General features: G+C 44.4%; 1 protein-coding gene across 1 annotated transcript; it reads right to left on the minus strand.

Annotated features, from left to right (window-relative positions):
- Window positions 1-821: 821 nt before the first annotated feature.
- On the minus strand, window positions 822-9,778 carry GCM1 (glial cells missing transcription factor 1). Its single transcript, XM_037392537.1, has 5 exons — window positions 9,677-9,778; window positions 7,529-7,781; window positions 6,471-6,583; window positions 5,349-5,477; window positions 822-1,805 (listed from the first exon to the last, which is right to left on the minus strand). The coding sequence occupies exons 1-5, from the start codon at window positions 9,776-9,778 to the stop codon at window positions 1,197-1,199; spliced, it is 1,206 nt and encodes a 401-aa protein (XP_037248434.1). The 3' UTR covers window positions 822-1,196.
- Window positions 9,779-11,166: the final 1,388 nt, after the last annotated feature.

An 11,166-nucleotide genomic window follows, 5' to 3' on the forward strand; every position in this document is an offset into this window, starting at 1 on the left:
TGATGTATGGAAAGGATGCTGAAGGATTTGTAACAGTCTGCAATGAAAGAAAAGTGGCTGGAAAAACCAGCAAGGCACCTTAAATACATACATGTATGAAACTGTGTTCAGCCCTGCAGAGAAAGGACTTAGGGATACTGGTGGATGAAAAATTGGACATGAGCTTGCAGCGTGCACTTTCAGCCCAGAAAGCCAACTGTATCCTGGGCTATGTCAAAAGAAGTGTGGCCAGCGTGTCAAGGGAGGTGATTCTGCCCTTCTACTCTGCTCTGGTGAGATGCCACCTGGAGTACTGGGTCCAGCCCTGGGGCTCCCAGCACAGGGAAGACATGGACCTGTTGGAGTGGGCCCAGAGGAGGGCCATGAAGGTGGCTGGGGACTGTAACACTTCCCATGAAGAAAGGGTTGGGGTTGTTCAGCCTGTGAAGGGAAGACTCCAGGGAGACCTTATTGCAGCCTTTCAATGTAAGAAAGACAACAAGTTTTTACTATGGCCTGTAGTGATAGGACAAGGTTCAAGGGTTTTAAATTGAGAGGGTAGATTTAAATTGGACTTAAGGAGGAAATTATTTTACAGGGGTTGTGAGACAGTGAAATAGGTTGCCCAGAGAAGCTGTGGATGCCCCATCCGTGGAAGTGTTCAAAGTAAGGTTGAATGGGGCTTTGAGCAACCTGGTCTAGTGAAGGATGACCCTGCCTGTGGCAGAGCGGTTGGGCTAAATAATTTTTGAAGGTCCCCTCCAACCCAAACTGTTCTGTGATGATTCCATACCATACGTTCACAGGGCTGGTGCAGTGGAGGGATTTAGATCACTGCCTGAAGAAGCTGGAAGAGTGCAGAGGATAGCACACAACAGCTGCTGTCCTTGAGGTCATCCACCTGCACTTTCCACAGTCTCACAGGCTTGAACAAACTGAGTATCAAGGGGGATTGAAATGCTACCAAACCAGAATGGCAGCGAGGTAGTCTGTAAGAAGAGCTGATACCTTTTATTAGGTCAATGAAGTAGCGGGGGAAAATGTAACAGTTAAAAATAAACAAAGACGTGTCTTCAAGTATGAAAGCCTCTCCTGAGGCCTGCAAAAGGAGCTAAAGAGGGGATCGGCTGGGTAGCAGTTTCACATCCACGCTGCAACAGGGATGGAGAATTGTGTCCGTTGCCAGAGGAGAGGGGAGAGCAGACATTTAAACCTGGTCACCATAATGGGTACAGGTTAAAAGCCGTGTCATCGTTGCAGTGGCTGAGACCCATACAGCACCCTCCCTCGCCCCCTTCTCCTCCACTTCCCCTTGCAGGTGCCCAGAAGGGGCGGTGGTGTGGTGCCCCGCTGGCCCTGGGGCAGGGGCTTCCCTCAGGCGCGGGGTAGGGCGGCAGAGGGAGGCCGCTGCTGCTGTGGGCCAGCGGGGGGTTCTCCTCACAGGATTCATCCCCAAAAGGGCCAGCACTAGGCCTGAAGGGGTGATGGCTACTCTTTGTCACGGGCAGGACGTGCTGGGTGCCGGGGTGGGCGCAGTGCTGGGGGGAAGGGGCTGCACAGAGCGGGATGGCAGGGCCACGGCCAGGCCTCCCGGCGCTGGGGGTCCTCCCAAAGGCTGGGCTCCTGCTCCAGGTCGACGCCTCTCCGGAGCCCCCGTCCTCCCCAGCTGCCCCTGGGTATGGCGGCCGCCCGCAGCAGCTGTCCAGCATGGGCTCCCGGGAGCTTTTGCTTAAATATCCCCTGAAATTAGCGGGTAGCATGTAAGCGTCTGGCTTGGAAAGGAGCAAAGGCAAAGCCTTCTGCGTCGGCATTGCACCTGTCAGAGACTTGGGAAAGCAAGGTGTGGTTTAGTAAAACAAGATGTTCTCTAGCAGCATGAAATAAACACTGTCCTGTATGACACCTCGTGAATGCATTCAATTAATACCAGTAATGAAGCAGACACCGTAGTAGAGCCTCCCTGTAGGGCAGTGCCGGTGGGCTCTAGGGGCAAACCAAACAGGGCTCCCAGATGGCGGGTCTGGGTTTGTTTCAGCAGTTTTTGCCCAAATCCTGTTCTACGCTGAGAGAATTGTTAGACCTCACATTCATAGCCCTCGGGGTCCACTGCCAGCATATACTGAAGAAGCACCTGAAAACGAAATTATGCTAATACATTTGACACCACAGATTATTATTTTTTTTTACCCTATGGAGTTTGGAAAAGTTAAGTATGATTTTTTTGAACTGATTGTTTTAAAGTCTTTTTTTCACTATCATAATATTATGCTTCAGTTTTTGAAGACCCCTATTTCTAATTCATAAATTTTCCTACCTTTACTTTTTTTACCCCACAAACAGAAATTTTATTCAGCGAGGGAGGAGCACACAAGAATTATTCTTCTGGGTCTTTTGTTCTAGATATTTCACAACTCCTTTAACTGCCCTAATTATTAGATTATAATTTTGCAAGCTTCACTTCCTTTCAGGACACTCATTCTGTGTTACCATTTCTGATGAATACTTACAGGTCTGTCTTCTTTGTAATTCTGCTTTTGCATGCATTTAATTATAGTGATTTTGCTGACTGCCAGAGTAGCAAAGCTCCTTTCAGCTGTTCACCACATGAGAAGAAATTCCAACAGCCTGATGTAGGACCCAGCCCACCTTCAGCTAAAGGCCCGCTGACACCATTAAAGAAAACTTCCTATGTATCACTTGCTCTATTTTGGGTTCATACATGTTTCTAAACTTCTCCTCCCTGGTCTCTTGTAAGCATATTAAAATGGAATCTTTTCAGAAGACTTTTTACAGGTTCACTGACATGGGTTCCATGTGCCAAATCAGACTCCTGAGTTAGTTGTATCATAGCTGGTCTTTCAAAACACAACTACGATTCCCAGGAAAAACCTCCTGGTGAGCCATGAACTGGAAAGCCTGCTGAGGGTGAATGGTGTCACTCCAGCTGCACCGAATGAGACCAGCTGAAGAGCAGGCTCTACAAGCAGATATTTATCACATCTTTGATCTGTTCCTACTCCCACACAATTTGAAGTGAAAACACCGGGAAGGTGGTGTAGGAAGGACATGTCTAGAGGGAACTTGACCTCAGTAAGACCAGTAGGCTCAGGTATAAAAGAAAAAAGCCATGTGGCTCAGTAACATTTCCTAAGTGAAGACTATTTTAGTGTTCATGGGGACAGAATTAAACCAGTGGTATGAAAATCATTATTTCTGTATTTGTTAGAGATTTACACAGTGGCTCAACTGCTTTTTCTTATGCTCATGTTCCCAGGCACTTGTGTCAAGAGGACACCATCAGTCCATCCTATACTGTCTGACTGTCCCATCCTAAGTCAGTGTGTCTTCGTAAAAGTGACTCCTAAGCTCTTTTTTTTAGTGTCCTCCTGAGTATTTCCAGTAGAAATAGCTGCAACTCCTAAACTCATATTCCATTCAAATGGGTTTAACTTCCTCTGTTCACTTTTTTAATCTACTTCTTGGGCTACTGGATCCCCCTGCTTCCCTATGTGGCCCATTTAAGAGCTCTGTCCCCACCCAGCCCAATTATCCCTTTTCTCTGTAGCTGACGGACACTGATTACTATCCCAAACACCAAGCTGGGGAGGATGCACATCAAAAGACAAACTGCATGTGAAGATTGGTGGTGTACAGTTGCATGCGACACAGCCTTTGCAAGGAAGATCACTGGAAAAACCCTCACTGCCCTACCCAGTTCCCTCCATCAGGCACGCAGCAGTCCACAGGATCTCTGTAGATGCTTTCACAAGTGTTTCCACACCCAGCAGAGCTGATGTTTTAACATCAGTGTTTCTGTAAGTACTTCAAAGCACTCTTCTGCCTTCAAACCCCTCCTGGAGACCCCAAGAGCAAGCAGGGCACACCAGGCAGAGGTGATACACCTTCCCCTTATCAACCCTGGCAAAGCCCATGGGGGATGAACAGAGGTGGAGGATGCCTTCACTTTTCTGTGGCACCTCCTCCATATCAGTGGAGGACCTTGGGACACATGTCAATGTGAAAAAAACACAACAACCTGCTGTCTTTTCAAGGATGGGGCAGTGCCTCCTGCACCTGAGGGTGCCCTCACAGCCCTTGATGGTCTGCAGGTGGCCAAATCCTGCTCAGGGGCAGCTTTCATGCAGGAAAGCATCTCTCTCCTTGATGGACATTAAGTCTGAGAATAAAACAATCCAGACCTGGTACTAAAGTAATTAGGTTTTCTTAAGTAAATGCTGGGGGACTGGAGGAAGAAGGAGTAAGGATTTCTGGATTTGCCTTGTTAATGATGAGTTTGTTTTGTTTAGGATACTATACACAGTATATAATATTATATAGGTAATGTTATATATTGTATTCTATACATACATATATATAGTATACAGTGTGTGTGTGTATGCGCATACACACATACATGAATATTCCTCCTGAGTTCAATTATTGCCAAAAGTATTTCGCAGTTTTCAAGTGTTCATTTGTTACAATTTTCTCATGGGGTGGTGCAATCAATACTATGAGTTAAATCAAATTAAAGCCTTCTAATATTTTCCTTCAATGTCAATACTGATTAGGCTAAATATCTAATCACTTTATTCCCAGATTTCTGTGTAAATAATTCAATTTCTGGAGCAGCACTAAAACAGAACTTGTAGGAAATTTTGTAAAGGCAACTCTGGCACTTAAAAAAGGAAAGAGCTGGAGCTTTAAAGCTATGTCCATGCTGCTAAATAAAATGAGGCCAAGGGCTGATGTTGGTAACACAGACCAAAAGGTATGCCCTGGCAGTGTCCACACTACATCCTGGCTTTGGGCAGCCTCTGGACCTGAAGTGAAATGTTGCAAGGGCTGTGCTGCACCCCACCAAGGGCTATTTCCCACAGCATCAGCTTGAGATTCTGATTGCCTGTGGCTTGTAGTGTGATGGCATGTAGGGACACAGGTAGGTTCAAAGCCAGCTGTGTACAGTGAAGGGACCTTGTCCAAAATCCTGCCAGGGGATGGTCCCTGGCACATGCTGTCCTCCTGACCCGTGCCAGGGCACTTTGTCTGTGAGCACGAGTTAGCGCTGGCCAAATCCATCGCAGAGGTCATGTGAATAGTGACATGACTGAGCCTGCCCTCCAGCCCTACTTTGTTTGCCAGTATAGATGTAGTCAGAGGCTCCAGACAGGGGGTGCTGGCAGTGGATAACAGTGCTGAGCAGAGCAGGGTGCTCAGGACAACCCTGCTCCTTGGCCCAATCACAGGGAAGCAGAATGCAGAGATGTGAAGCCTGTTCCCACCCAGACCCAAAGCTCAGACAGCTTCCACCGTGCCTGGAACCATGGATCACTGACCCCACAGTTTAATTGACCTGTAATAAAAGTTACCTCAGTCTCCTGGATTCTTTTTAATCTTGGATAAGATGGAGAAAAAGCTGTCTGTGCTTTTTGGACTGATCTTCTTGCTTCTGCTTCTATTTTTGTTTCTGGACGTGGATGGTCATGAGCTCCTTTGGACTTTTGAAATAAATTATGATATGTTAGAAACAACCTTGTTATTAATCTTAAGGGAGCAGAATTTGTAGCACAGGCCAAAACCACACATGGCCTGATGTAATGCTTTTTATTTAATAAGACCTATTTAATGTGAGCTCAGGTAACAAACATATCTCAGATGAAGTGTGATGGGGTAGAAATTCTCTGAAATCATAAAACCAGTGCACCACATTTATGTGCAAAAGAGACTCCCCACACTAGAGCCCCAGTTGAAGCTACAAGGTCTTCTGCAGCCTGGCTACAGTGTCCCTGTAGTCATTTCCATTCTTCTCACACTTTAGACATGTTTATCAGAACATTAACTTCCATTAGGTTCCACAAAGAATTAATTTTATTTAACCTATGCATAAGTGAAAGACTGGAAAGCAGGAGACAGTTCAGTGGTTATGGTACTAAATTAGGACTATAGTGTCCAGAAATAGTGACCATTATTTAAATACTTACATACACTGTTTTCCAGATACAGTTACATATAATGCACAGATGGAATTTTCCATAGACAGTCCCTTGGGTACCACCATTTCCTGCTCTAAGAACGCCTCATGCTTATTTGTAGTACCTTGGAGAAGAGGCTGAGATAACATAGTGTTTCTGACTTTCTGAGGATTCGTTGGTTCCTATGTACATGAAGCAAAGTGCTTCAAAATCAACAGGTTTCCAAGGGAGCCTAAATGAAAAATATAATACGCTGTAAAATCATAGTAGCATAGGCTAATTTAGGTTGGAAGGCACCTCTGGAGGTCTAGCTCAACAGGACCCGGCAGGACTAACTTCAGAGTTAGATCAGGTTGCTTAGGACCTTGCCCACTCATTGTGAAAATTTTTCTCCTTACAGTCATTTGACCTTGTCATATTCAATGACCCTTATTTGTTGGGACAAAAAATCTCCTTAATCAATCTTTTAAAACAGTCTTTAATATTAAATTGAATAATGTACGGTAATTTTATACCAACCTGAAAAAATATGAATTGGCCTTCATGCCTCCAGAAGTTGGTAACTGGGTAACCACCATGGCCTCGGCAGGAAAGGAGCTGCAGGGGTCCATTGCAGTTTGGGCAGCATTTTCCTAGAGCAAAGATGGTGGAAATATTTTCTATACACCACCGAACAGATGAGTCCTATGTGATACAAGGGTTCGTTGGTGGTAGATTGCCACTTCTGGTTTGGGGGTCAGAAACTACACTGAGAAAAACTATGCAAGAAACTTTCAAACATAAGCAAAAATCAATATAAGCAAACTAATAATTGCCTTTATTTTGTTCCATTATTAAATGTAACTGGCAAAAATTATTTATATTATAGCTTTATTATCATTTTATCAATTATTATTATCATGGTTAGTTTTAGTAGTTTTTAACTTTGCAGTGTCTTGAATGTCATGTGTTCTCTGATTTTTCTAGAGGACATAATTCTGACCTCAGTGAGTTCTTGAGTAATACCTTTCTTTAGCCAAAATGTTAATCAGATCCAGAAATCAGTATGTGCTAGCTCTACTGAGCAATCAACAATTGTTTGGAATGGTCTCGTTAAAAATGTGTGTCCAGCTCATGTTCTTTATTTGCATTGTCTTGCTCTGGTGACATGACTATAAGGCCTATTTCCCAGCCATCATAGTTTATAAGCAAATTCTTTCCTGCAAGACCTGCCTCTTGAATTACTCTTGGGCATGTGCAGTAGTGAAGCCAACACTCAGGTCAACAGAAAGCTGCCAGTACTGCACAGCTTCCTTAGTAGCCTCACTCATGGGCTTGAGATGGCTGAGAATCAATCTCTAACCATCAGAAACAGAGAATTTAAAAAAAAAAAAATAGAAGAAAACAAACAAGTGAACAACTCCTTCCCCAACAGCAGTAAGAAATGCAAAATGCATTTTTCCAAAATCAAGTGTTGCACTTGCGTATAATGACAGTGGGAAGGTTGGATAATGCAAAGGGTATCCTCTACTTTGATTTCTTTTATGTTGTGCTCACTTATGAACTGCCATATAATGAGCAGCCATGTTCATACTCACGCTGTTGTTTTTGCCTAGCTTTATCACATATGGCTGGTCTTAGGTAGATCTTTCTCCCATCCAAAGTCGAGCAGTCATTGCCGCAGACTACCACCCCAAGGCAGGACTTTTTTAAGATGCGAGAGTTGTGGTTGTTGGTGTTTCTCATTGCCCAGCTGCTGTGATGCTTCTGAGCATTTTTATCCTCTGAGCTATAGATACGTTTTATGTAGGAATCTGGCCATTCTTGAAACCAGTCTATTTGTCTTACATCCTGTGGAGATACCAAAGCAAGCCATGTTTTAGGCTGGGGGAGAGAAGAGCTTGTGCAAGAGCCCAGCAGACCTGGTCCTCTGCTGGGTGTCTGTCCTCTATCCTGGGTGACTCCAGCACCTCAGCAGATGATGCTGGTTGGCACGAGGGAGCAGTGGAGAGGTAGCAGAAAAATCACAGCTCCCCATGGCTCCCCATGAGCCCCAAAGCATCAGGAAAGCCTGGCCAGGAGGTTGTTCTCACTCATCCATGGGTCCAGCTTGGTGCAGCACCTCCCTGGGAGGGGAAGGTGGGGTGCCTGACATGAAATAGCAGATAGTTTCCTTGCAGGCAGCGGTCACTGCCTGCCTGACTTCAGTTATCTTTCATGGCAGAGAGATTGCTTTGCCTTTCAGGCTATTCACAGCAGCATTACATTGAATCATTCAGCTTATTTGGCTCAGCTATCTGGAAAATGGGCAAATACTGAATCAGACTAAGATTGTGCCCTCATTTGTAGGTCTTTAGTTCTGGACTTTCATTTGTTTTGGTGTAACTGCCATGAAAGATTTCCACGGTGATTTTTCTGAAGTCCAAAACAAAGAAACCTGACAACATGATCAGGTTTTATTTTCACTACTATGGACTAAGCAAAAAAAACCCCAAGAACAACACTGTAAGGAATAATAAATACATAAAAATAAAATTTGATGGGAAAAAGAAAAGAGGACCAAACACACATCATCTCATTGGGTACAGCCATCACAGTAAAATGTAATAAACTGTAAAGCACCTTACTGAACTGCTGGTAGTTCTGAGAGAAAAGATCTTACAGGAATACAAACACATAGTAGGAATTTCCTTGAAATTGCTGATCCCAGCCACTGAGAGCCATTACAGCAGCAAGAACATCAACTGAGAAGAGAACTCCTGTGCTCCCACAGGAGCCATTGGATAGTATAGGGAAGAGTGTGAAGGGAGCCTCCAGGCTGAAATGCAAGTGAAGGTGACCTTGGAGTGGAGGGCAGGGAAGGAGGCAGCCTGAGACATGGAGGCTTTGGGCAAACAGCAGTGGCACAGTAGGGAAGAGACTGGGATCAGATAAGAAGACAGGGTTGGGAGGTGAAAGGCAGAGCTGGACCCTGAGGGACCGAAGCAGGAGGAATCTAACACAAACATGCTGAGGTGAGGGACGGGGAGATGATGTTGGCATGCAGTGTGCTGTGGGCTCTCAGTGGAGAGCATGATGGAAATTTTTAGATACGAGGACTAGAAAAGGACTGGGGGAGGGAAAGACCACCATTCTGCCTCTGCAAATCTCTGCAAACACAAGCAGCCTTTTTCTAGGTTCTCATGAAAGGAGTGTTGCCCCCTGTGGAAAGCCAGCCCATGGGATTCTGTGCAATAGAGCTATCTATAGTCCCTACGTAACGTATGTGAAAATTAAATGCCTGGACCCCATCTACAGCAAGGCTGAGGACCCAGAATTGCAAGGCAGTCGCAGGTGCTGTGCTAACTTCTCATAAAGCACTACACAGGGCAAAAAGCAAGTCCTGGACATTTCTGAGCACCCACAGCAAGAGATAATTTTTTCCCCCTACTTTCTCTGCACCTCATCCACCACAGTGGACTAGAAAGGCAACACATCTGTAACATTGCTGGTTTTCATGTATCTGTAACATTGCTGGTTTTCATGTATCAGTAGCTCTTTCAATAATATGTTTAAGCAAAAATGCATAGAAAATTCAATATTTGCTCAATATTTTCTAGCTTTTCAGTAGAACACTGTCCTATACCTCGAGATGGCAAAGATAATAAAGGCAATGAGGCATAGGTAACTGAGGAAGCATTTAAGCTCGTTAGTAAAGCAGAGACAACCCGTAGAACCGAATAAATTTCTAAGACACAGACACATACCTGGGGAAGTTTGATGTCATTGATATCCCAACTTGTAATTTCTCCATGTTGGGAAGCAGAGTCCTCCTGCTCCATAACAACATCATCTGCACCTTTCAGCATTTTTTAATTCCTTCCCCAAATTAGCAAGAAAGTTTCTCCTGGCTGCTTTTGAAGTTGACTGGCTGTCAGTACTCTCAAGTAGCTTACAACCAGGAAGCCGTTTCCTGAAGCTAAATGATAGAGAGGCTGCTCATTAAAGATAAAAATCAGTGTCCTTCTGCCAGAAAAACTTGTTCCATTAAAAGTTTTGCAAGCCAGCAATGAGTGGAAAATATAGCTTAGAGATAGCCTGTGATGTTGCAGAGGCATCATTAACAGCAAGCAAATCGTGCCTTTGTCATCTGTTCTGTTTTGCTCAGTGTCCTCTCATACCAAGTTTATAGTCATGTAACTATGCTTACAGGCTCTTTGTACGTCTATCTGACTCTGGTTCAGTATTTCCAAATCCAAACTGATTGAACAGCTTGGTGGCTGCTACGGGCTCTTTGAGTCACTGCTTACCCATTAGGTATTTCACACACTGCACGTGACAAAGGTGAGCAACAAGAGGGGACTGCTACATCATTTCAGATAAAATCATGCTCAACTCTTTCACAATTGTTGGCATGTCTAAAAGCTTACTGTTTGCATGAGGGAAGTGTAGAAAAGGAGGTCAGGCTACCTGCATTTTCCTATCTCAACAGCAGACTGAAGCAAAAAAGTCCCACCAAGGTATGTTAAAACCAACAGGTCTTGCCTGAAATCTTGTAAAGCAGATGGTTGTCCCACTCCAAATTTCAGTACCAGCCAAGCTTAATACCATATCCTCAGGGATCCCACACATGAAAAAGTTTTGAGGTTCATTTCTTTTGGCAAGGAGAGAAAAGGTGAATCTGAAAATGAACCAGCCAGTTTTCTCTTTCTGGAAACAGGGACAGCTTCAATGGTTTCAGGAAGGTCACTGTAATTTATTTCAGTTAAGGATTTGTTAAAGACTACCGAATAGTGGGAAAAGGAAAATCTACTTGGTGCGATTCTATGAAATATAATTAAATTTATTAAACAGAATTTATTCTATTGTTATTTCTGGCTTTGCATACGCATGGCCCTTGGAAAGTGACTTAGTCTCCATGCCCTTAGGTTACCCATTTATAAAATACCTATGATCTTAATTTCTCATGTTATATTTTCACCTCTAAAGCAAAAGTTTGCAGGTATTTGCAGAGCACTTGGGACATTTGGCTGTGTGGTGCTCTGGCAGCATAGTCAGAGCCCCAGTGCCGCACTGTATGGCTCAGGGTGTGGCGGTGGGGGAGAAAGAAAGCTATGGAGGAGCATCCCCCATGGAAAAAGACCTCACAGAGGGGTGTCTGGTAGTCAGCACCAGTGTGCTCAGTAATTTGAACTGAGGCTGATTCTTGGAGGGCAACTAACCCACCGAAGGGTCAAATGAGATGTTAGACCACAGA

Source organism: Falco rusticolus, chromosome 6, assembly GCF_015220075.1.
Source record: "Falco rusticolus isolate bFalRus1 chromosome 6, bFalRus1.pri, whole genome shotgun sequence".
Lineage (NCBI taxonomy): Eukaryota > Metazoa > Chordata > Aves > Falconiformes > Falconidae > Falco > Falco rusticolus.